The sequence below is a fragment of the Monomorium pharaonis genome, chromosome 9 (genome assembly GCF_013373865.1).
Source record: "Monomorium pharaonis isolate MP-MQ-018 chromosome 9, ASM1337386v2, whole genome shotgun sequence".
Lineage (NCBI taxonomy): Eukaryota > Metazoa > Arthropoda > Insecta > Hymenoptera > Formicidae > Monomorium > Monomorium pharaonis.
Window position 1 is genome coordinate 10,695,870 of NC_050475.1, and position 27,903 is coordinate 10,723,772.

A 27,903-nucleotide genomic window follows, 5' to 3' on the forward strand; every position below is an offset into this window, starting at 1 on the left:
AGAACAGATCATGAGACAGTCGTAGTGCGAGACGCTTGTGCATTGTCTACGTCTACAACTACGACTGTCTTAATCATTACGCCATGTTTTGTGCTTCGGCCCTAAGATCGCGTGACGTGTTCCAATTTAATCTCTCATCATCGATCGATTATTAATTTTTTCATGATGCTGGAGGGTGTAAAACACGTGTTATTAATACTTTCGGGAAAAGGCGGCGTCGGTAAATCAACGATCAGCACTCAACTGGCACTCGCTTTGAAGCAGTCAAATTTTCGAGTGAGTATTCAAATTGTTTTACAAGTTTCTAAAAGTTCCAAGAGATTTAAAATCCTTTTCTAATTATTACGCTCTTAAATAATATATCATAAGAATAAATTTTACAACTTTTACTTTATTGATAACATAACGAAGAGCGATCGTTGTAATGGATTGATGTGGTAATTATTCAGTTTACCCACACCGGTGAATACTACCATGAAACTATGCTTATCCGGTGCATTTTTGCATGAAATGAACGAATCTGACAAAAAAGTGGTGGTCTGCCCCGTGAAGCGAATATTGGCCTAGTTTACACCGCGCGACCTCACCTATGCCCTAACCTATACCCCGACCTAAAGTAGGCTACTAATAAACTGTTTACACGCGTTATGTTGTGTGGCCTAAGATGGGTCAGAGATCGTCAAAAAGTGGCTTGACCCAAACAAGCTGCGAGCGTTTACACCGTTGTGAACTATTGGGTTTGGTCGAATATAGTGTATAGATCGCGGACTAAACGTACGGTGTAAACGTGCTCATTAATCGTTAAAGTTAATGAATATTTAGGTTAGGAAATCTGTCATAACGCGTTGGCTGGGCACACACGAGGAGTGCAGAGGGAGGGGGCGGCTTTGGTCCCCTTCCGCGCCCACCTTGCCGATACCCTGGGCAGAAATGTTGCGTAAAGTACGGTGCGTACTTTGTTGAGAAATAAATCAATTAAGGGAGCTTTTCAGCAAGAGATACAAATCGACACAGCAGTATTTCTGCCTTTGTTGATATTCAGTTAGAGACAAAGACAGAATTACTGTTGTGTCGATTTGTGTCTTTTGCTGGAGAGCTCCCTAGCTAAGTCGTAATTTGTTATTAACAAAGTACTGTACTTTTACGTACTTGCCTAGGACATCCCTACCGGCGGGGCGGGTGCGGGAGAAGACCTTTTTGCACTCCCTGTCGTGTGTGTGTGTGTTTCCGTCCCCACAGGATATACTTGCGTCGCTATCGTCGTTGCATTCGTCGGTATGACAGATATCCTAACCTGATAAGTAATCAATTAACGATTAATATCTCGCTTCGCGAGGCAGACCACTATTTTTTTTCTATCAGATTCGTACGTTTCATGCGAAAACGCGCCGAATAAGCATAGTTTCATAGTAGTATTAATTGGTGTGGGTAAACTGAATAATAGCGTTTTCTACTGGGAAAACTGGTGCAGCACCAACGCTGCGGTAGATTTCGATGAAAACTCCACTAGTACAATAATAGGCAATTTTTGGCGATGGACTGGTTCTTTTCTCTTTTCTCATACCGTAGATTTGGAAAAAACTACCTTACTTCGTTGCAAGGTATAGCTGGTATCAACCAGAAATGTACCAAAATGGTTAGCCACGCCTTAACCAAAAAGTACCAAACACTCGAAAACGCTCTGGTACATATTGGTACACTTTGGTACATGTACCAAACGATCGCCAAAAATCGCCTAATAGTGCAGGTTTAGTGTGGTTCAGTGGAACACATCATTAGACAGGTTTAAAAATTAAACAATTTCATTGTTATAAAGTTTACTAAAATAATGTAATAATATATACTTTAATGTAATACCTTAAAGCACGAACATAACATCTATTTAATTTACACTGGCACCTTCCACCATCTTGAAAGACGGTGGAGCAAAAGTTGCATTTGGTGCAATTTTTTTGCATCAATTTTGTCAGTAGAACATTAAACACTGAAAATATGTGAACTGATTTTTACAGTGGAACAATAAAATTGCACTTAGTGCGCACCAGTGTTGCACTAGTTTTCCCAGTAGAAAACGCTATAATGCGTGAGAATAAAAAAGGAATGTGCATTCAACCTAGTTATTACAAGTGAACAAGATATTACAAGTCAAAATTATTTGAATTTTGATGTAAATAGAAAGCTATAATAAACTCCTAATGTACTGTATCATTGATGATTTTTAATTGAAGAAATTGAAAATATTGTTATTATGAACATATTACGAAGATTATGTACTTTTAAACAGAAAAACTTACATTTTATTAATTGCTTGATTCTTATACATATACTTCTCTTATACATTGTTTTTTTTAAAATATTTTTATACAATACAATCTCTAATAAAAATAATCAATTGAAACTAAATAATTTATTAAATTGTAAATTACCACAGGTTGGGATTCTGGATATTGATCTCTGTGGCCCTAGTGTACCTTACTTACTAAACTTAGAAGCGAAAGATGTTCATCAGTCTTCCGAAGGGTATGTTATGTTACTTGAGCAATATTTCTAGGTAATAATTATATATTGCTAATGAATATTATTTTAATCGGTAGGTGGATACCAGTGTTTGCTGATTCAGAGAAAAAACTGTCGGTAATGTCAATTGGTTTTCTTTTGAAAAGCAAGAACGACAGTGTAGTCTGGCGTGGACCTAAAAAGAATGGTATGATAAAACAGTTTCTGACAGATGTTGTCTGGAGGGATATTGATTACCTGATCATTGACACACCACCTGGTACCTCTGATGAGCATATTACTATCATGGAGAACTTAAGGTTTTAATCAATAAATATTATGTGATACCACGTCTTTTAATTATCTTTTTTTTTTTTTTTTTTTTATGAAAGAGATTAGCCTATCATTTTTACAAAAAAGAATGCTTTTAAAAAATAAACTTTTAAATAAATTAATATTATTAACAAGTGTATATAAAGTTTTATTGATGCAATAATAAAAAAAAAAAATATAATGCTTGCAAATATGTCATATGCGTATGCATATTTGATATGACTTATGTATATATTTTTCTACTTATACATATATACTGCCGTTACATACTATCTATATATATTATCATTTATATTTGGAAGCACTTGTGATTTTCTCGCACCTTACAAAATGTTAGATCTAAACGTTTTTTGAAGTTTTGAAAAAATTCACAACTTAAACACATTTTTTTCTATTTTATTGTATTCAATCTTTTTTCATAAAAAATCTAGTTTCAAAATTAAAAGATTTTATAAAAAATATGTACATAAATAAAATTAATAAAATATGTATAAAAATAAACACAAATTCGTTAGTAAAAAATTATCTCATTAAAAAGAATTTTGAAATTAAATACAATAAAATTAAACAAGTTTTTTAAAGTTTATATAGAAAGCTTACTAAAATCTAATAATTCTTCATAAAATACGAGATCTCAAGCATATTGAAATTTTTGTGCAGTAATGTATATAAAATTTATAATTAAATTGAGATGAATTAGTTAATAATATAATAGACATCATTTTCTGAAATGTTTTTATACAGGGTGTCCCCAAATAAATCATTTTATTTTAGAGAGTAAAAAAGGGTCAATTTTTAAACTAAAAGTTTGTTTACCAATTTTGGCTCAGATCATTTACTTATTATTATTAATAAATAAAGTTGAACAATCAGATGGTGCACAGCTGGAGTATGCAGAAGCGTAGCGTGTTATGGGTTCACGGACTCCATGTGCTTATCACACATTCCCTTACTTAAAACCTTATTTTAATTTTTTATGAATAATTAAATAAATTTAAATTAATAAATAGAGAAATAAATAATCAAACTAATAAGTAAATGAATAAAAATAAATACAATTAGAAATTAATAATTTCTTATTCTTAATTTTTAGTTATTAATTATTTATGTACTTGTATTTATTCAATTATTTAAAATATTTACTTAATTCAATTACTTAATTCTCATAGAATTATTTATGTACTTGTATTTATTAAATTATTTAAAATATTTACTTAATTCAATTACTTAATTTTCATAGTTGACTTAATTAGCAACGATGGGCAAAATTAACGAAGAGTTTGTTATACATAGGTATGAAAATAATATTGATAAAAGATATTAAAATAAATTGTTTGTAAACAATTTGTTTAAACAATCTTACAAAATTATTTTAGCATGTGTCAATCATTAGAATAATGAATTTTTTTTCGTAACGATAGAACTATCAATTTTTACTTAAAATCAGTTTTAAAAAAATCGTTTAAAAACTTTTTTAATTTTTTTAAATAAAAAAAGAATGATAAATACAAATTATTTTTATTATTTGTATTTAAAATAATAGCACCGAATTTTACGGCAAAAATTGCATAAAAAACGTACGATACATGTCGATATTAGATAATTATTAAAAATTTTTAACTACTTGTTTAACCTTTTGCGGCCCAGCAGGACCTGGAATCCTACCCTTTTAGTATTATTTTTAAAATTATTTTAAGCACTAGAACCTGAATTTTTTTTCTGTTTTTTGCATTGTTATCTTATCAATATCTTTATTAACACTAAGGTGCATGTTGTTTTCATGAATTATAAAATTGTTTATATTATTAATTAATTGACAAAAAAATGCCATTTTTACAGGAAAAATTTAGGTAATAACGAACATCAAGTAATATTGATGTCACAATTACAATCTAGGGATTTTAGGGGTCGCTGATTACGAATCTAACATCAGAATTTCAAAATTCAAAATGGTGAATCCAATATGGCAGACCGAAAATATTTTAATTTAATTTATTTGGATAAAATGCATAATATAGGGCTTTCCAGAGTTGCTAGTTACGAATCTGACATCAGAATCTTAAAATTCAAAATGGTGGATTTAATATGTCGGACCAAAAATATTATAATTTAGTTTATTTGGATAAGATTTATGATACAGGGGTTTTCAGGGTTTCTAATTACGAATCTGACATCAGAATTTCAAAATTCAAAGTGGATCCAATATGGCGGACTGTTAATATTTTAATTTAGTTTATTTGGAGAATATTTATAATACAGGGGTTTTCGAGGTCGCTAATTACGAATCTGACATAGAATTTTAAAATTTAAAATAATGAATCCAATATGGTGGACCGAAAATATTTTAATTTACTTTATTTGAATAAAATTTATAATACAGGGCTGTTTGACACAATAACTACAAATTTTAGATCAATTTTTAATCTGTTAATTTATATATTATAAAGGAGGGTGTTCAAAAGTTAATTTTTGCCCATTACATGCAACCTATACGAACTTTATTTTTTTTTATTCTATGGGTTACATGTGTTGTAAAAATATTAGTTATAAATGCATATTATAGTGGGAACATTTTAGAATCCACTCAGATTTAGAGCAAAGTGGCTCATATTAATATAGATATCCTAGTGTGTTGCGTGAAGAGCGACGATACCACGGTTCGTCACATCTGCATTACTTTACGATCCAAAACTGCCTCTTTACGTCTGTACGAGTATCTAGATGTGGGAGTGTCCTATTTGTCCACGTCAATATTGGCCACGGTTCTGATTTCTCACGTCAATATTGACCACGGGGTGGATTGGCCACATCAATAATGGTCACGTCAATAATGGCTACGCGTAATATTGCCCACATCAATAACGGATGCGTATTTCTCCCATGGCACCTCTACCGACGGGGTAGGTGCGGGAGAGAGGCTAAAAGTCCTCCCTTGCACCTTCCTTGTGTGTGTGCGCGCGTGCGTGCGTGTATGTGCGTGCGTGCGTGTGTGTGCACGCAAAACGAAATCCTTATTGGCCAATATTGACGCGCGGCCATTATTAACGTGGGCAATATTGATGTGACCATTATTGACGTGCCCATTATTGATGTGGACAATATTACGCGTGGCCATTATTGATGTAAATAATCCGTCCCGTGGTCAATCGGGATCGTGGCCAATATTGACGTGGGCAATCGGGACCGTGGCCAATATTGATGTGGGCAAACGAGTGCCACTCTAGATGTCATCTAGGTGTTATTATATCTAGGTTTTGTCTCGAAAACTCCTGAAAACTAATATTTATCTTGGAGAATTTAGAAAAACATTTAGCGGGATATATTAGATTTGCCATTTTGAACTTGGAATATTTTTAATTAGATTCGTAATCAGGGACCCGAAGAACCCTTATACGCTAAATTTTAACAAAAGCAATAAACTTGGAAATTTTATAATTTTCTATGTTGGATCCGCCATTTAAATTTTAAAATTTTGATGTCAGATTTGTAATCAGCGATTCCGAAAATCCTTGTATTATGAATGTAATGTAATGTAATGTAATGTAATATGCTTTATTGTGTCCCTTTGGGATTTACAATCTCTGTCTTACATTTAAAAAACTCCAATTTAACTTACGCTAACCTAGTACCTAGTACTTCCTTTTCTATTCACTCCGCACTATCTTAACAATGTCATTCACCTCTATCTTTCCCAACTTGTTGCTACAACCACTTCTATATTTACAACCATCTTAATCTTAATCCAATATTTTACAATAGTATCGTTTGCTATATTTACCACCATCTCCATTTCAATCTCAATCCCATATTTTACAATAGTGTAACAAATCTCACGCTATACCAATCTCTTCTTTTGCTCGCACGTACCCTCTCCACCTCTCACTCTCTGAGATCTCTCGCCATACTTTCCTTATCCATTCTCTACTCTTTCCTCTCATATCCTCTCTCTCCCTTCTATTTCCTACCCTTTTCACTTTTAATTCACAACTTAATTGCCCGTTCTTATAACGCATTCTAATTTATGCATTTATATTACTCTTTTTAATCACGTAACCTATTTATTACGCATCTATTCTTTATTATTTTTCCATATTCTCTACTTTTACCTTTCCTAACACGCCGTTACAACCATCTTTATCTCCATCTAATATTTTATAATAGTTCCTTCACACGCGCCCTTTCCATCTCTCACTCTCTGAAATCTCTCTCGCCATACTTTCCCTATCTATATTCTACTCTCTCCCTTTCCATCCTTACTCTTCTTTTCACCTTCTACTTTCTCCACTTTTAACTCACAGCCTAATTACACATCCTTATAATGCATCTCAATTTACGCCTTCTAATTACACATCTTTCTATTACTCAACTATATCTTCCATTTCTACCTCTGCTAATCACTGTTACCACCATCTCTATCTCTCCAATTTTATAATAGTATCGCTCGTTATATTTGCAACCCCTCTCCATCTAATAACTTAACTATTATAAACAATTCTCACATTAAGAATCTCTTCCTTTGCTCGTACACGTTTTCTCAACCTCCCACTTTCTCAGTTGCGCTCCCCCTTCTCTTTTGGCCTCCTCTTCTCCTCCTTTCTCGTTCCTCCTCTTTTGCTTCTCTTTTTGTTTCTTTCCCTTGCCTTTTGTCTTTTTCTCCAATTCCGTCTGACTTCCTCCTGCTCACCTGCTTGTCCGCGCGACCCTTCTTCTGCTCTTCTCTTCCTGCCACTTCCTTTTTCTCCGTCTACTCCGTTCGCTTTTCCTCCCTGCCGTCCGTCTCTATCTCTGTTTCCACCGTTTCCACCTTTGCTCACTTCCCGCTTACCTACTTCTCCATGCTACACCTCACTTCCTTCTTGCCTCCTCCTGTCCTCTCTCCGCTTTCTCTTGCACCTTGTTTCTCTCTTCTCCTCTATACTTATCACCATCTTCTCTCCTTTGTTCCTCCTTTTTTCTCTTTCTATATACCTTTCTTTCCACACCGCCGCCATCTCCACCAGACATCTCTCAACTCTCTTATCAGCTCTTCCATGGTTCCGTACTCCTCTATCAGTTTTTCCAACTTCTCGTACTTTCCGTCTCGATATTCTAGATCGATATATCGATATACCAATCGTTCTCCATTACGCACTCCTGCCGCTATCTGCCACTGCTCCTCTGCGCAAGCGCTTAACTCCTCTCTTTCATCGATCTATTGTTGCCATGACCGCCATCTACCATGTACCTCTCTGACCATACCAGCTTTCCGACGGCTCTCTTTCTACCAACCACTTCTCACTTTGTATAACAATTTAGTTTTTACAAAATGTTATAACGCTATCTTGGAGCAACAAAAAAGCAACAAATTTTAATGTAGTCGATTTTTTAATTGTGCCACTCTACATTGGTTTTCTCTTGTGTGGTGGGGCCGGAACTTTTGTTAAACTGCTCCCCCCCCCCCCCCCAGTACATAAAATAATATATTCAGCGTTCAAATGCAAAAATGCGTATATCAGAATTTGTTGCTATTTTGCGACATTTTTTAAGAGATACCTATATACCAACACTTAGTAGATATGGGTATCTTTTAAACAATGTTATAATTCCGAAATGTTTTTGCGCTATCTTAGAGCAACAAAATAGCAACAAATTCTGATGTATTCATTTTTTCGATTTGAGCATTCTAAATAGGTTTTTTATTATAAGGGGGGGGGGGCTAGTCAGATGCGGGCCGGGTTTTTTGCGCATGCGTGGCGAGAACAGTAACAGTAACATACCTAATAAGAGAAGAAAGATGTACCGTTGATCGCCTGTATACAATTGTGCAATTTTTTAGAATATAAACAAGTAACATATACATATGTACAAATATATTTATATATCTATATCCCCGATAGCACAAAATATTATTATAAATATTTATAAATATTTTACAAATTTATTTTCAAAAAATATTTTTTAAAGATTATATAATTATTTTTAAACTATTTAGAAATGATACAAAAATTATTATCAACAATATATAAAATATATTTTAAACATGTACTGAAAAATATTTATGTATATGAACTTGAAATATTTTTAATATTCTTTCATAATAATGGTATAAATATTTATTTTAAATATTTTTTAAAATGTTTATCATAATTTTTTTATACCTGACAAATTCGAACATAAAATATGTACAAAATATTTATCATAAATATTTTTCCTTATAAATATTTTATAAATATTTTGTGCTATCTGGGATATCTAAATAAATATATCTGTACCTTTATAATTTCCTCCTGCGACAATCCCGCTAAGACTTTTGCCAAGATTTTTGCGCCCATAATCTAGGCACATTATACATCATTGTTTTATTGCTATTTTCAATGCGTATGCGCGAAAAACACGGCTCGCATCTCATCACTGGGGCTAGCTTGATGGCAAGCTGGTCCCACTCCTTTCAAATGCCGTTTCCTGCCAAACGCTTTAAGCAACAAAATTCGGAATAGCAACAAATTAGCAACCAAAAAGCACTAAATTTTTATATAGGTGCGGATTTTTTAGGCGCTGGTGGGGGGTTAACTTTATAGGGGTTTTAAACTTTATAATTTTTTTATTTTTAATATTTGTTTTTTTGCAAAAAATATTAGTTTTTCAATTAGTTTTTAAATTTATATTTTTAGGATTAATTACTTTATTAATTTAAATAATTATAATATAATTTATTATTCTATTCTTTTAGGATAAGATTCTTTTTGGATAAGGTGAAACGATATTTGTAGAAGATTCTTTTTTAGTTTGGAGTTATTCGTGGACGATTCTTTTTTGGTTTGGTGAAATGTAATAAGGATTAAACTCCTGTTTGTTAGAATTAAGTAGAATTTTTAAAGAAAATTAGATAAATTAATGTTGTTACTAGCGTTTTTTACTGGGAAAACTAGTGCAACACTGGTGCGCACTGAGTGCAATTTTATTCCACTGTAAAAATCAGTTCACATATTTTCAGTGTTTAATGTTCTACTGACAAAATTGATGCAAAAAAATTGCACCGAGTGCAACTTTTGCTCCACCGTCTTTTGAGACGATGGAAGGTGCCAGTGCAAATTAAATAGATGTTATGTTCGTGCTTTAAGGTATTACATTAAAGTATATGTTATTACATTATTTTAGTAAACTTTATAACAATGAAATTGTTTAATTTTTAAACCTGTCTAATAATGTGTTCCACTGAACCACACTAAACCTGCACTATTATTGCGCTAGTGGAGTTTTCATCGAAATCTACCGCAGCGTTGGTGCTGCACCAGTTTTCCCAGTAGAAAACCCTATAAGTCTTATATTAGTTTAAACATGTGTTTTTTTTTTTAAATCGTGTATCATAAAATTTGTACTCTGGATTCCAATTTTTGTTATCATTTTGAAGAAAATTTGGTAATAAATTAAAGTATTATTTACAGTTCTTTTTATGTCTCAGATTTTTAAACTTGTTAAATTAACATTTATTAAATTAATATACTTTTTTAAAATAATTTTGTGTTAGAAAAATTGTCTTATTTCTTGATCAGTATTTGTATAATTATGTCTAGTTTCTTTTGCGGGTATTTTTTCCCATGTTATGTTACATAACGTATCCTTAAATTATTTTGTTTTTATTTTAAGTGCTTTTTTTAACAATGTTCCATCTGAGATACGTCCTTTTTTTAAATCTTTTAAATTGTTTACGTTTGAGAATATAAAAGGGTTTTAATAATATTTTTTAAACATTCTAAAATATTTTTAAAAATACTTTAGCATTTATTTTAGCTATTTTACATTTTTCGCAAAATTTTTTGCAAAATTATTTAAATTAATAAAGTAATTAATTCCCCCCAAAAATTTTAAATATGAAAATATATGCAAAAAAACATTATTTTTCCAATGTATCTCTCACTGTCCAGCTCTTAATACTAATATATATAATAAATTGTTTTTAGAGTCATTGAAAAAAGATTTAAAAAATAGACACCTTTTAATTCAAGATATTTCGTTTTTAAAGTTTTAAAAATTTATAGGTTTAAGTTACATATTTTTTTTAAAGTTCACTGAAGTTATTAATCTATTATGGATTTTTTATAGTTAATTACACGTTCAATTCTTTTTAAAAAAATAGAAGTTTAGGCAAAAAAGATATTGGGATTTGAGGAAAGTGTTATTTGGTTTAGTGTATAGTAGAATTTTCGCAAAAAAAGAATAATTTTAAGTGTTTTTTTTTCTATTTTTGTTAAATGTTTTTTTGAAAATAATTTCAAAATTTTTATAATTATCTTAATAATATTAAATTGTACATTTACTACACATGATTTTTTCAATGTAATTTTTATATTTGAGAAATGTTAACATTCTTTGAAATAAATATATTATTTAATTATCATTTCTATGTACTTGTTTTACTTGAGCTTTTTTGCTGTTTACGTTATTAAATTGTAATTCTTTTTGCGAAACTGCTATTTTTAAATATATCTTACTATTCTGAAGTTTGCATTATCTTTTTTTTCAATTTCATTTTTTAATAACAATTGAGAGATTAATATTTTTGTTTACGCAATTTTTACAATAGTAATGTAATTTTACGTTTTACAACATCTTGCATTTTTTTTTACGGTAATTTGTTACCGTAATATTTTATTGTTTGTACTTGTTTAAATTTATTTTAAGTTAACGTTCGCCGAATTGTTTTTTGGTATTTTTGAGTTTTAAGTTTAGGTTTAGGTTTTCTTTTTAGTTTTGTGGAAGATTCTTTTTGGTTTTGAAGTTATTCGTGGACAATTCTTTTTTGATTTAGTGAAACGTAATAAGGATTAAACTCTTGTTTGTTGGTTACGAATTAAGTAGAATTTTTGAAGAATAGTAGGTAAAAAATTAATGTTTGTATTTTCTGCACGTTAAGTCTCATATTAGTTAAAACATGTATTACAAAATTTGTTCTCTGTCGAGTCCAATTTTTGTCATTTTGAAGAAAATTAGGCAATAAATTAATGTATTATTTACAGTTCTTTTTATGTCTTAGAATTAGTTTATTTTTAAACTTGTTAAATTAACATTCATTAAATTAATATACTTTTTTAAATAATTTTGTGTTAGAAAAATTGTCTTATTTCTTGATCAGTATTTATATAATTATGTCTTTAGTTTCTTTTGCGGGTATTTTATATTATATTATATTTATTAAAATTAATAAAGTAATAAATCCTAAAATAATAAATTTAAAAGTTTATTTTATTTCCAAAAAAGACAATTATCCTTCAACGTGTCTCTCTCTCTGTGTTATTCACAGAAATATACCGATAAGACTCTTAGTCATCAAAAAACTAAAAAGCAATTATTTAAATACTTTGTTGTTCTCGAAACAATTTATTATAATTAATACAATTCTCTTCATATATTTGAAGATCTTTCTAAAATCTTTTGCAAAGATTTCCTCAGAACAAGTTAGATCTTGTAATATAAATAATTTCTAACAAAAAATAAACTTCACTTCATCCTATCATTTGGGGGAGGGGAAATTACATTATTTGATATCTTCAAGGTACTTCTACCACATATTCTGTCGGGCACTCTATAAAGTCCAAGCTTGGTAGTTAATTACCTTTTCTCTCTCCTTACCGTCTACTCTTTTTTTATCCATTCTTTTACTCTAATTTCCAATAAAGTGTTTCTTCCTCTCTTTCTTTTAATATCACTAAAAATAAAACGTAATACAAAGTATTAATCTTATCTCAGAATACTTATACTATACAAAAAATGAAAATTTTGTATAACTTATCTGATTATACAATGCATAATGTTATACTAATGTTCAAATTAAGCACAGCCGTATTTCCTTCGACGATGTAATCCACGATGTAATTTGCAACCCAGTGAACACAGTAATATAGTAGCAATGTAACCGAATATAACAGGTTACATTACTCTGATGTTACATGTAACTTATATGTAAGTTATAATTTCCCACTCAGCAATATAACATGTTATCTAACCGTCACATAACAGTTACATGCGTTTCATTTCACGCATGATACGCATATCCTGTTTCTGAAAATGATAACATAAAGAGACTTCTAAAAGATAACATAATGATGTCAGAATGTTAACCAATGCGCCGTTCTTTGACAACAAAAAGATATTATAAAACTGATATCTAAAAGATTTTTTTAATCGGATATCTTTAAACTGCAACTAGAGAAAAATAAAATAAAAATTTCATTTTGTTAAATTATTTTTATCAACAATACATACTAAAAGGACAAATTTTTATTAATTAATTAAATTTAAATTATTATTTTATTTTATTCTTACTTGTCGCTGATAGGTTTTGAACCCGGGACCTTAGGATGACGAACCTTGTACTCTATCTGCTACGCCAATTTGACTCATCGAAATTTGTTATTGTATACATATACCTATGTAGGGAATCAGATTTTTGTAGATTCGAGAATGTTCGAGTCGTTAGACGAAAGCCTGCTGGCTCAACTTATACACAAATATTGTATTTATTGACTCTTGTAGATTGAAGGAGGATGACTGCGAAAAGCAAGTCAGTCGTCCTCGCGCCTCGAACATAGCTGGACCAATAAGAAATCCGTTGTTTTGGAATAATAAAGAATCTTCCTTCATACCGAGACCCATTATATTTCATTTACAATCGTAAATTTCTACATCTTTTGGGGGCTCAGCCGGGATCGGCGTGGATAGATTTGAGCGACGCACGAGTGTGAATTATTCGAAGTTATATACTGCTCTGTGAAGTAACGACGACGACGGTGACAGTGAGAACGACGGTGAACAATAAGAATCGAGACGTTCGACAACATGTCTGAGCATAATACTCTCAAAGTAAGCGAATTGAAAGATAAATTAAAGGCGTGTGGCTTATCGACGGCGGGAACGAGAGCGGAACTCATTGCACGCCTCATCAAGCTAACCCGACGAATTTGACGATGACGGAGGAAGCTGAACACGATGGAGACTGCGTGAGCGTTAAAGACGATACGCGAGAGGATGCTTTGCGACGAATGGAGATCGACTTTTATATACGCGAAAAGAAGCTTGCAGAACGAGAGCTTGAGTTAGCCCGACGTGAAATCTCGATGCTGCGTGAACAACGACGAGGGAATTTTGACAGTGGAGAATCGGAGTCGGCGACGGTCAGCGGTGGTGTAGAAGAAATAACTCCCCACGCAGCCGCGGACAAGCATTACGGTGATCGGAGATTTGCTGAGCGACTTTGACGGCGTGTCGAGTGATGTCGACACGTGGGAAAAACAAGTAAGATTCATAAAGACCACGTATAAATTAGAGGACGATTACGCTAAAATTTTGATTGGCATGAAACTGAAAAAAAAGGCATTCGAATGGTTTCACTCAAAATCGGAGCACGTAAGCATGTCGTTCGAAACAATTTTACAAAAATTGAAAGCAATGTTTTGTCGTCACGAAAGTAGATTAACGGTGCGGAGAAAATTCGAAGGTCGCGTTTAGAAGAGAGAGGAGACGTTTCACGAATACTTTCATGATAAAATAATCATGGGCAATCGCGTACCGGTGGATAAGGACGAATTGCTCGAGCATGTCATCGATGGCATCCCAGATGTAGCATTACGCGATCAGACGCGCATACAAGGATTTGCATCAACCGATTCGCTTTTAAAAGCATTTGAAAAGATCACGTTGCGGGATCGTGGTGTTGCTGGTTCGAGTCGACGAGATGGACGAGGCGGTGGATCGGCGCGAGTGGACCGGTGAGAAGGAGAGCGGCGGTGGAAGAGGTGATTCTGGAAGGGGAAACACTTCCTCCTAGGCGTTTCTTTAACTGCGGTTCACGTGAGCATCTTAGCGCGAATTGTCCGGATAAAGAATTAGGAACGAAATGTTTTGAATGCCGTAAATACGGGCATATCGTTGCAAAGTGTCCGAAAAGAAATGATTCGGGAAAGAGCGTAGTTGCGTCGGTTTCACAAGTAGCGTGCAAAAAATACATGAAAGACGTGTTGATGGGCTTTCGAGTCATTAATGCATTGATAGATACGGGTAGCGATATCTCAATTATGCGAGCTAGCGAGCATGCGCTGATAGGGTCACCGAAATTGCGAGCATCCGAAACGGAGTTTTGTGGAGTGGGCGGTTGCCGTGCGTCGGCTACGGGAGAATTCTGGACGCAGATTGCGATCGACGGCAATACTTACCCGATACTTATTCGAGTGGTACCCGATGCAATTTTGCACTACGGATTGCTTCTCGGCGCAGATTTTTTGAGTAAAGTAGAAGTTAATTTTAAGGGAGATATAATCTCCATTAAACCGATTTGCGAGGAAACCGTCGACAGCGAGACGCGTCCGGAAATCTTTACAATTGACATACAAGATGTAAACGCGATAGCTGTATCTAATGTACAAGACGCGGAACACAAGCGCATTATAACGGAGTTAGTCGAGAGTTACCAACCGAGTAAAACGCAAGATATCGATATGAAGATGACGATCATATTAAACGACGATGAACCGATATATCAGAAAGCGAGACGCTTGGCGCAAGTCGAAAAAGAAATTGTTAACGCGCAGATAGACGAGTGGGAGAAGCAGGGTGTAGTCCGACCTTCTACTTCTGAATACGCGAGCCCTGTGATCCTTGTTAAAAAAAAAGACGGATCAAGCAGACTTTGCGTGGATTATCGAGCGCTTAATAAGAAAATAATTAAAGACAGGTACCCACTTCCTCTAATCGAAGATCAATTGGACTGCAGGACCGACTGCAGGACGCGAGAGTTTTTAGTACTCTCGATCTAAAGAACGGATTTTTCCACGTGCGTATGGACGAGGCTAGCGTAAGATATACTTCGTTTATCGTGCCTGATGGTCAGTACGAATTTCTTCGGGTCCCGTTTGGCTTATGTAATTCGCCGGCAGTCTTCCAAAGATTCGTTAATGAAGTTTTTAAAAGTCTAATAAAACAAAAGATCGTTTTAGTTTATATGGATGACTTGATTGTGTTGTCCGACAACGAGCACAATGGCTTGAGAAATCTTGAAATTGTTCTGGAAGTCGCGAGTCGGGCAGGATTGGCGATTAATTGGAAGAAATGTCATTTTTTACAGCGAAGAGTAGAATTTCTCGGATATATAATCGAGCGCGGAACCGCCGACCATCCGAAAGAAAAACTAAAGCCGTTAAGCGTTTCCCCGAACCACGAGATATGCGACAAGTACAGGCTTTCCTGGGCTTGAGCGGTTATTTCCGCAAGTTTATACCGAAATACAGCTTAATTGCGCGACCATTGTCAAATTTACTAAGGCCGGTATTCATAGTCAAATCTTATTTCAAGATCGTCTCAAGCAATGTCTTAAGATGCTAATACGGCTCTGTGATTGGTTGATGGCATCTTAAGACAGTACTTAAGATGATCTTAAATATAAGATCCGACTATGAATACCGGCCTAAGAGCTAATACAAAATTCCATTTTGGCGCGGCGGAGAGGAACGCGTTTAACCGGCTAAAAATTGTGTTGAGCGAACGCCCGGTGCTGAATTTATATCGAGTAGGCGCAGAGACAGAGCTGCATACCGACGCGTCCATGTACGGATACGGAGCGATTCTCTTGCAGAAAAACAGCGAAGATCGGTTATTGCATCCCGTGTATTATACGAGCGGAAAAACGACGCCGACCGAGGAAAAATACACAAGTTACGAGTTAAAAGTTCTCGCGATAATCAAAGCGCTTAAGCGATTTCGTATATATTTATTAGGAATAAAATTTAAAATCGTAACGGACTGTAGAGCGTTTGCGCTGACAATGTCGAAGAGAGACCTTTGCATGCGAGTGGCGAGGTGGGCGTTATTATTAGAGGAATTTCAATATACGATAGAATACAGGCCTGGTAGAAGCATGATTCACGTCGACGCCCTTAGTAGGAGTCCGTTACCGCACTGTCTGGTGGTAACCGAATGCGAAGAAAGGTTGTTGGTGCGAAGAAAAGTGAGGAAAGCGCAGAAGGAGGACAACGACTTGAAGATGATTTTTGACGCGATTGAGCGAGGGGAATCGAATGGCTATGCCGTTCGAGGCGGAGTCCTGTAGTCGGGATGCGGATGGCGATGCTCGCGTGATTGTTCCGGGCGCCATGCGGCGACAGATAGTCCGAAGGGCCCATGAGCAGGGACATTTCGGCGTAAGTAAGACGGAGGCGTTGTTGAGAAAAGATTATTGGATTGTTGGCCTACACGCCAAGGTTGAGAAAGTCGTGAAAAATTGCGTTGCTTGTATTCTGGCGGAGCGGAAGCATGGAAAGCCCGAGTGTTTCCTGAACCCAATCGAAAAGGGCAGCGTGCCGCTGGATACAATCCACATTGATTATTTGGGTCCGTTACCGTCGACCGGAAAGAGCTACGCACACATCTTCGTTGTGATGGACGGCTTTTCTAAGTTCACTTGGCTGTACGCGACTAAGTCAGCAAGCGCGGCGGATGCAATTGAGCGTCTGAAAAAACAGTCGTCTATATTTGGTAATCCCGAAAGAATCGTGTCCGACAGAGGGTCTGCGTTTACGTCGGGAGAATTTGGAAGGTACTGCCAGTCGGAGGGCATCAGTCATCAGCTGATCACTACGGGAGTGCCGCGAGCGAACGGTGAAGTTGAGCGGGTAAATCGTACCCTAATACCATTGTTGACAAAGCTATCTGCTCCCAAGCCATGCGAGTGGTACAAATATCTAGATACTGCGCAGTTATATTTAAATACCACGAAGCATAGAGGTATCGGAATGACGCCGTTCCGTGCATTATTGGGCGTGCATCCTCGTGTCCGTGACAATCCTGACGTCAGAGAGCTTCTTGAAAAGGAATTACTCATCTCATTTAATGACGATCGAGAGGAGCTGAGAGAACAGGCCCGAAGAAACATAGAGAAAATTCAGCGAGAAAATAAGGCAACCTACAACAAGAAGAGAAAAGAGCCTTCTGTCTATCGTGAAGGAGATTTGGTGGCGATTAAACGCACGCAGCAGGGTCCAGACCTCAAGCTCGCGCATAAATTCTTTGGACCACACGAGATTATCAAGGCCTTGCGCAATCATCGTTACGTCGTGCGAAAGGTGGGCGATCACGAGGGACCTCTTTAGACGTCATCGGCGGCAGATTTTATAAAGCCCTGGCTTAATGACGACGAAGATATTTCAGATTAGAATAAGAGAAAACGCGCGGTCGGGACGACCGCTTGGTCAGGACGGCCGAGTGTAGGGAATCAGATTTTTGTAGATTCAAGAATGTTCGAGTCGTTAGACGAAAGCCTGCTGGCTCAACTTATACACAAATATTGTATTTATTGACTCTTGTAGATTGAAGGAGGATGACTGCGAAAAGCAAGTCAGTCATCCTCGCGCCTCGAACATAGCTGGACCAACAAGAAATCCGTTGTTTTGGAATAATAAAGAATCTTCTTTCATACCGAGACCCATTATATTTCATTTACAATCATAAATTTTTACACCTATATGTTATAAACTGACGCAATTATATTATTTTTTATAAAAGCAATTAAATTTTGCAAAACATTAAAAATAAATAGCATTAATTTATTTACTTATTAATTTCATTGTTAAATTTATCTTTTTCCATAAGTTTAATAATTTGATGGAAATTGCGATCTATTTATCATTAATACTTTGAAGCGTTCAAATGGTTAATCAGATGGTTAACTATATAGATCATATATTCTAAGAAAAATTGAATAGTACATTTGTTATCCTGTTTTTGTTCAGTACATGATGAATTTAGATTTTGTGCATTTTTTCGTGCGCAGTAATTGTAGACAAACTGTTATTTTTGAAAACATCTTTATGATAATTTTTTTTTAATATCAAATGGATCTCTTATTCAGGATGTTACAGTGTTGTCTGATTTCTAAGTCAATTGCGACGCATCGTTCCGTCCGTTAATAACATTGATACGAGCGTGTTATGTTACGATTATACAATTTTTGTTACATAACTGTAGCGCCAAAACGATGTATAAAGTTATATTACTTGCGTATAACAAATGTTACATAACAGGTTATTTCCATGTTATATAACACCTACATATCACAAAGTTACATTATATGTAACTTCCATGTTATATTGCCGTTATAAAACGTGTTCACTGGGGTTTAACAACACTGATGACGTTATAAAACTGGTAAACTACAGCCATTCCTCGGAAGAATGGAATGGTTATGATTGGTCAGCTCTAGAAGTATCGATGTTATTAAACTTGTTTAAGGGGATTCTAAAGCTATTCTGTTTTACCCATTATTTTCAATTCACTAATCTTTTAATTGTATTTACAGAATTAAAAATTCTTTTCCACAATTAAAGTACAGACGATAACATAATGCGCACGTAAGAATTTTATTTTTATTTATTTATTTTTTCATTTTTTGTATAAAATTCTTACGTGCGCATTATGTTATCGTCTGTACTTTAATTGTGGAAAAGGATTTTTAATTCTGTAAATACAACTAAAAGATTAGTGAATTAAAAATAAGCAAAATAATCGATAAAACAGGACAGCTTTAGCATCATCCCCTTAGGAGTGTCATGTAAACGTAATCAATGACAATAACGACGTTTCTTAAAATATTTTACTCTTGATGCGAAACTTTAAATCACGATATCTTTGCTCGTAAGTCATGTAGCGAAAAAATAAAAACACTTTTGTTATACAAATCGGATCCAAGTTACCCATTAAGCCCATTTAAAAATTAATCGATTCAGCCGTTATTGAGATCCGATAATTTACGGAATTCGCAAACGACATATCTCGCGTAAATAGAGGCACAGCAGTGTTGCGCGCGTAGGCACACTTGGCGCGAGGTACTACCGTGCCTCTTGATACTTTTCCAATTAAATGTAAAACAACAACTTTTAAATGATACAAATGTGTCTATTTTTAATGGTTTTATCTAAGACGATAGGATTACCATCTCACATAAGATTAGTGAAATCCCTTTTACTCATAATTATTAATCTATTAATATTAATTTGCAAAAATTTTGCCCTCTGATTGTAAATATAATAATATAGAATTTAGTATTTGTTTAACTGCGTTACAATATAAGATATTTATTAACTAAAATTTATTACAGAAATGTAAAATGCGACGGTGCGATTATAGTAACCACTCCACAAGCAGTTGCAGTGGACGATGTTCTGCGAGAGGTGACATTTTGTAGAAAAACTGGCATTCATATAATTGGCATCGTTGAAAATATGAGTGGTTTTATATGTCCTTCATGTACAGTAAGTACTTTTTCATATTCGTGATTGTAATTTAACACAAGAAATACTTTTTATTTATGTATTTTTATATTTATTTAAAACTAATCCTTGTTAAAAGAAGAGTGTCGAAAAAGAGCAATTTTTTTGCCGACTGGAGGAAACCTTAGGATTCAGTTTTTCTTCACAATTTTGAGGCTGCTGAGTTTAAATATGATAGTCTAAACTATTAAAAACTTAGGAAAATACATTGTAGTTGGAGATAATGTCAGCGATCTGTGTAATTAACTATAGCGAAATAAGGAATAACGCGTATTATACATTAAGTAAAATACAGATATTAATATATAGGTGAATCTATTCACATATGTATACACGAGTGTGTCCAATTACTTGTTCAATTAAATATCACAAGCTCAACGGTGACAAACCGAGAAAAAGTTATGAACATGTGTGTAAGTAGGTGGAAAAGTGAATGGATGGATGGATAAATACGCAAATAAATGGCAAAATAGATTAGCATAATTACTCTGATGATTTCTGGATACTGCATATAATTGTGTTATTCCTGCTGACCTTATCTTCAACTACAATGTATTTTTCCAAGTTTTCAATAGTTTAGACTCATATTTGAACTCAGCAGCCTCAAAATTGTAAAGAAAAATTAAATCCCCCAAGTTTCCTCCAGCAAAAAAATTGCTCTTTTTTGATACCCTTGTTTTTTGTGTTGATTCTTTATTAGTAGTAATATTTAACTTAATAATGCGCTTGTGTTCTTTAAATAATTTTATTATGTTAAATTAACATTTAACTTTTCTTAATGTTGAAAAATCTATTTTTTTCATTTGATTGTCACGGTGTTTCAGGATTTATTATTTTATTCTTTAACTACTTTAGATTTTTAAATCTTATCAGATTTAAAATTATATATACTGTTACATATTTATTAACTCTTTATATTGTTGTATTACGTATGGCGTTCCATTTCCGAATTTTATAACTATTCACACTGACATTTACTGATCTCGAGATGAGTTTTCTCTTTAATTCAAAACTATATTATTTTACCAATAATCACTAATTAAAATTTGATTACAGTGGAATTATGTCCACTATATCTGTGTTTACCATTAATCAATATTTTGATATTCTTCAGTTAGAAGAGCATTCCATCTCGGGGTTGGCAGCCTTTTGTTTTCAATTTGATTTTATATGATGACTAAGGATGACTTGAAAAAAAGAATCGGAAATGTTCAATAATAAATTAATGTTATTTTCTAAATATATTTAATAATTGTACAAATTATTTTTTGCGCACTACTCACGCACTCTCATGCGTGACTTGTTTCGCCATTATCTTAAATACTTTTTTCTTTTGCCAATTTCACGCATCCTGTGAAATATCTTAGAAAAATCCAATTTATAACAAATAACAAAAATAGTTTTAAACATGTATGGTTTTAAAGCACGAGTTTTAAGGTAAATAAAATAAAATGTATGTGCCATGTTATAAATCATTTTACTGAAGAAATGTACTTTAAAAAATTTGTTTCAAATTTGTGTCAAACTGTTATATTTGTTATATTGATCTTTTATGTAACATTTGTTTTACTTTCCAATACATTCATCTTGTCTTAAATTGACATAATTTTGTTGAATCATTTGGGATATATAAAATGTATTAAACACAAAACTTTTACTGTAAATATTCATTGAATAACTATTCATTATTTTAATAATTTTCACAGGGATGTACCAATATATTCTCTTCAGGTGGTGGCATAGCTCTTTCAGAAATGGTAAAAATCCCGTTTTTAATTAAAATACCAATTGATCCACAAGTCGGCAAGTTAGCGGATAAGGGACAAAGTGTTTTGACCATGTTACCTGACAGTCAAGTTGCACAAGTATTTAGAAAATTAGTTGAAGAACTTACCAAAAGTAAGGAGGCTTAATTGCATTATGCGTAATTTCTAATGTTGTACATGGCACTTGTTTAGTGATGCTCTATTCCTAAACAAATTTATTTATAAGAAATTGTATATACAAGTATTTCTCTGTGAAATAATTGATTTTATATAGTATATGAAGTTTCAAAAAGAAAATAGTGCTATTTTCTTATCATAGTACTTGTAAATATTATAAGAAAAGGAAAAGGGATTATCAAAGAGCACAAAACAGATAACAGACTTAATAATAGGCATAGTTAAGTATTCCATTTTATATTTTTTCCCCTCAATAATATATTGGTTCAACATGCATTAGAATAAAATGCTTTTTGGCCGATATAATTACTGTAGAGACGTAATAGAAACAATTATACAGTATGTCATAATAATACTATCTGTACAATGTATCTAAAATTCCATTGCATTAAATTTTTGATACTGTGTATATAATGATTATTTGTTTCCCCAACCCCAAAGACCTTTGACGAAGCCGGTGAGACCAGCTTGTCCTCTCTTAGCCTGATCGCCCATTTTGTGCGACAGATCAGGGAACTCGATCATGTTGAAAGCTAGATCAAAGAACAGAGGTTTACAGGGAATACTGCGCATCGATGGTGGTAGTTTATAGACGTTTGGTTGCTTGGTGAGAAGTGCCGGGTCCTCTATATACTCGTGCAAACGTTCGTACAGCGGTTTCTTGCTTTTGGCAAGTTTACTTCCACTCTCTTCCTCCTGACCATCTTCCAGAACACTGTGAGCATGAGCAGCATATTGTGCAACTTCCACAGAACTTTCTAAACTGCATAAGGCTTCCTTCAACGCGGTTGGAAGAATTTTGTTACATTTAAGTGCGTCTTTGACATGTAGCAGTGATCTTTGATACAACGCCATAGCCTCGCGCCACCGATGCAGATTGGCGAGACTCTGAGCCATATAGAAACATCTGAAGGCCCTGTAACATTTTGTCTTTGCTTCCTGCTCCTCCAAAAATTCCACGTCGTCCTGCAATTGAGATATTTCCAAGAGATTGTGCAATGCCGCCTCGTACAGACGCACTATATCCTGCGCCTTCGCCTTCTCAGATTCCTCCGCCGCTTTTACCAATGTTAGATTGCGTTCCAATGTGCGAGACAGCCGAATATATTGCAAATAATTGATCAGATGCTGCGGCGGCGACCACTTGTCGTTCTCCTTGGTCTTTAAGTCGTTCTTAAAATGGTCACGCACTACTAATAGAGCATCTTTGCAGTCTATCAGATGTGCCTCCAGCAAATCGATCTTCGCCTGATTGGTAGCAGCTCTCTCCAGAGCCTGGTTCAATTTGGAGTCCGCGATGATCAAACCGGCTGCTCGCGGTGGGATCATACCACAAGATTTTCCACGCCATGTTACTTCCTCGACATTAGCCTGTTTCTCTCGTGTCTGAGCTATCAGAGAGTCCAGGCTGGCCATTAGTTCGCCGCTCAATTGTCCACGCATCTGCATGAGATCATCCATAGCACTGCTGTCTCCAATGTTATAAGCACAGTATCTTAGACTGGGTGCTAATTCCTCAACGCGTGCCTTATATATAATTTGTTCCATCTCTGGTAATGCAGCCGCCAGATTACCGTATACCATTTGTGCCTTCTTCAAGTTCTCCATAGCCTGTTTCCACAATTGCAATTCAAATTGCAGGGAACCATTCATCCAGGCTACATATGCCTGAGCCTCTAGTTTTGTACGCGCGTCGCAATTTATATTCTAGACAGAGAAAACATAAAATTCTATATAATTTTGGTAATTGCATAAAATTATACTACAGCTTATAAGTTTCAGTACAATTGAAATTTGTTTACATCTCATAAAAAGTTAAATACCTCAATGGAAAAAAAATCTTAGAGAGATTCTCAAAAATGCATTTTAAAGATAAAACATTGAATCTGTCTTTTTTCATTTCATTTCTATGAAATATAGCAAATATATGTGCTAATATTACTTATATATTTTTGAACTTTCCCTTTTAATTATATTCTTTATTGATGCATTTATGAATAGTTTTTATTAACACTTTCCTTTCCATTTCTTTCAATCATCTGATCTAATTTATTAAACTTGTTTTATGTTTCTTGATTTTTTACAATGTATTTTCTCATTTCACTGATTAAGAAAGTCTCTGTAAATCAAAGCTATCCCAAATAAAATTAAGTAAATTCTATTATCAATCAAAAATTCTGAAATAATAATTTTTTATATAATAGTACCCAAAAACTAGTATTTAAAAAAATTGGAATTTGATTGTCAATCACTTTTATAAAAAAAATTTTAATTAAAAGTAATTCTATTATTAAACATCTTAAAACTTCAATTTCTTGTATAATAAAGTGCAAACTATTTCTTTTTTTAATATAAAATCGGTTGCTAACTATTTTTATGAAAAAATTAAATGAAATATAGGTTGTTACAAAACATTGACATACATAAGGCACAAGTTATCGCAAATTCTTAAATTAATATTTTTTTAACTTATATGTACCTGAGAATTCTCATAAAAAAACTTTACAACATATTCTTTAAAAAATAGATATTAAACAAAATAAACTTTATAGTTCAAGTTAAAAAACCGATTACTTCAATTTAACAAATTAATTTAGATCTTTGAAAATGTTTATTCCTGCAATACTAGATATTTACACTATTTTTCTGATATCAATGTTGTCAAATTTTGGACTTATATTGTACATAAAAAAAGTAAAATTTAAATAAACTTCTTTTAGGCACTCGAGAAATACAGTCTTATATGATTTAGAGAATTATTTTAAATAAAAATTGATTACATTAAATGTTAGAATTATTTCCAATTTTTATATCCTGTTGATTCTTTTTAAGTTTTTTAAATTATTATTTTAAAAAACGTGAAATATACTAAATATTTTGAATTTAAATACTAAAATTTCAGAAGTGTGCTGGTGACGATAAACTAAAAACAGACTTGTTTTCCTTCATTTGCGAGAAAATTAAAGTAACTTTTCACTTATTACTCATTTATTCATATTTATTTATTTATGTTGTCACTTTTTAAATGAGAAAGTAATTATTCAAAATATTGACCTCTTACAATAATGATAACTCAATAATCTAGCACTAATGTTGATATTATAATACAACTAAACTGTGCTTAGACTTTATAAATAATGAATTTATTATATATTTCAAAATTATATTAAAAGATTAAATTTTAACAATTGGTTTTTTCAATCATATTACAAATGACAATTCATTTCTGTAAAAAATAATTTGGATAGATGGAGCTACATTTACAAAGCAGAAATTGTTAACTAAAAACATTATATATAGACTCAATGTAAATAAAAATAAGTAATAATTGAGAGAAATAAAAACTTCTGATTGTTCAAAAATAAAACAAAAATTAGATCACTAAAGGATTTATTTACTTGATTTTATCTTAATCTTCTATATTTCCCAATATTACTGAAGTTTTGATATTTAAATTTAGGATTCTCTATATAAAGAAATTTACAGATAAATTAATCATAGAAAGATATCTTTTCATAAATACCTCTATTAAATTCTCCAGCTGTAAGGAGTATGCAGCTGCCTTCTTAAGTCTTGATATTAGATGAAACTTTTTCCTTGGTTCTGTATTAGATTCTTGACGTAATTGCATCGCATAGCTCCATGCACGCTCGGCCATCATCAGGGGTACCTGTAAGAACTTGTCCTCACTGACCATAGCTGCAGTGACATCCCTTCTCTTGAAATGACGTCTATCGCCCTGTGGCATTTTCAACACTTTTCGCAATCTTCTAAGTCTTCTCGAGCAGTAACCACGATACCGTTGATAATCGCTATGTCTCAATCCATGTTGCTGTTGCGCTTCCTTGATTATCTTTAAAACTACACGTTTGTTAGGAATCAATAGACATCAAAATTTAAAATTACAATAAAATAAATATCAATTTTCATGTTATATATATAAATACATAAAAATGATCAAATTTTGTTATATTAGTTGACAATTTAATAAGTTTGTTAAACATTCAATAAATTTTTAATAACGTGTAGTAAGAGGTTAGGAAGGAACATATGGCAGTAACAGTTCTATCGAAAATCAAAGAATAATTTCAGAAAAGGATACTTTCCAACGAATATATTTTTGGTTTTTTCGTTGTTATTCCATTCTGTGTCTGATTCTCCTTCGAAAGAGTCATTTTTTCTTCGACTACCATTCTCGCTTCTTAACCACGTACTTGAGTTCTAAAAAATGCTGAAATTGGTGGTTTGTTCGCGTCGCCATGCTCCGACATGCTCCTACTCACTCCAACGCATTCTAATAGGTTGGCGTCATCGGAATCAACGTATTGGAGTGCGTTGGGGTGAATAGGAGCATGTTGGGGCATGTGACGCGAACAGACCCTGGGTGTAGTGATGGGCGATGTTTCTTCGATTAATCGGTAATCGATGTTTTTCTTTACAATTAATCGATTTTTTAATCGATGTTATGTATTTCGATTAATTGTTATATCGATGTTATGTATTTCGATTAATTGTTTTATCGATGTCAAAAGTCATATAATCGATTTTAAAAGCCTTCACGATCCGAGGACTTGGTCCAAGTTAGACACCAAATATAAAAACTACTAGAAATTACTGCAAATGTAAGGCCTGGTCCCACAACGGTTAAATTAACTGGCCGATTATTCCATTGGAATTGACCAATCGTATTTGTCGTTAAGCAAAATTAATAAATACGATTGGTCAATTCCAATGGAATAATCGGCCAGTTAATTTAACCGTGAGTTGTGGAACCGGGCCTTAATAATTTTATAGCAACTTTTATATTTGGCATCCAACTTGGACCAAGTTCTCTCGGATCGTGGACACAAGGCTTAAAAACTGTCTACATTGTGTGCTTTCCATTTAAGCCGGATCTACAATAGGTGTAGTAAGCCTTAAACCATAGGAAATTAACCAATTATATTCGTTTATTCTTCTCACATTCAATTATAATTGGTCAGCTTCTTATGGCATAAAGCTTACTACACCTATTGTAGATCCGGCCTTAGGCCGAAATCACATGGTGCGGAATGGAGCTGCGGAATAGAACGTGCGTCATAGAAGCAGCGAATCAGAGTTTTGCCGCATCAACGCATTCTAATGCGGCAAAGCTCTAATTGGCTGCTTCTATGACGCACGTTCTATTCCGCAGCTTTATTCCCCACCATGTGATTTCGGCCTTAGTGACACAAGTTAACACAAGCATCGTTCTATCTTTTTTTATGTTCAATGAGTAACAAAGATAGAACGATACTTGTGTCGACTTGTGTCATTAAATGGAAAGCACCAATGTAGACAGTTCTAAAGCCTTGTGTCCACTAAAATGAAAAAAAATATATTTGTGTCACTTTAACTTGTTGCACCAGTGCACCAGTGCAGCTAATGCCCGATTTCTTCACTTCCCAATAAAGTTATCCGGAGGATAAATCTCAAGTTTAACCAATCACGTTCATGGATCTGGTAGTTTATCTCCTAGATAATTTTAACTGCAAGATAACTAGACGTGAAGAAATCGGGCATAAAAAGAACAGGCCATATGTAAACTAGATAGCCTTTAAGGTGCCTTTTCACTCTAACGCTTGACGCTCATTTTCAGCGTCAAAAGATATCACGTGACTAAAAATGACGAATGGGTATCTTTATTTTTAGTCACGTGTGGTCTTTTGACGCTGTAAATGAGCGTCAAGCGTCAGAGTGAAAAGGTACCTTTACGTTATACCAGAAAAGTTTCTCTCTCAAAGAAAATATACTAAGGTTATACTGTGATATTATTGTGCAGTCGGTCAACAAAGTTCGGCTTCTATTGTTAAAAAATAAAA

The 27,903-nt window shown here is 33.7% G+C and overlaps 2 protein-coding genes across 4 annotated transcripts; one reads left to right on the forward strand and one right to left on the reverse strand.

Moving 5' to 3' along the window:
- Window positions 1-22,472, forward strand: LOC105833876 (cytosolic Fe-S cluster assembly factor NUBP2 homolog). 3 transcript variants are annotated; one of them, XM_036291841.1, is made up of 7 exons: window positions 804-942; window positions 1,158-1,275; window positions 1,363-1,424; window positions 2,432-2,520; window positions 2,595-2,816; window positions 19,949-20,102; window positions 21,827-22,472. In XM_036291841.1, the coding sequence occupies exons 1-7, from the start codon at window positions 931-933 to the stop codon at window positions 22,031-22,033; spliced, it is 864 nt and encodes a 287-aa protein (XP_036147734.1). In that variant the 5' UTR covers window positions 804-930; the 3' UTR covers window positions 22,034-22,472. The 3 variants fall into 3 exon arrangements, with proteins under 3 accessions (XP_036147736.1, XP_036147734.1, XP_036147735.1); XM_036291842.1 differs by lacking the exon at window positions 1,363-1,424 and having other exon boundaries at window positions 807-947; XM_036291843.1 differs by lacking the exons at window positions 804-942; window positions 1,158-1,275; window positions 1,363-1,424 and adding an exon at window positions 1-276.
- Window positions 22,285-26,360, reverse strand: LOC105833872 (signal recognition particle subunit SRP68). Its single transcript, XM_012675943.3, has 3 exons — window positions 26,166-26,360; window positions 25,587-25,924; window positions 22,285-23,770 (listed from the first exon to the last, which is right to left on the reverse strand). Exons 1-3 carry the CDS (start codon window positions 26,254-26,256, stop codon window positions 22,481-22,483), a joined length of 1,719 nt encoding a protein of 572 aa, XP_012531397.1. The 5' UTR covers window positions 26,257-26,360; the 3' UTR covers window positions 22,285-22,480.
- Window positions 26,361-27,903: the final 1,543 nt, after the last annotated feature.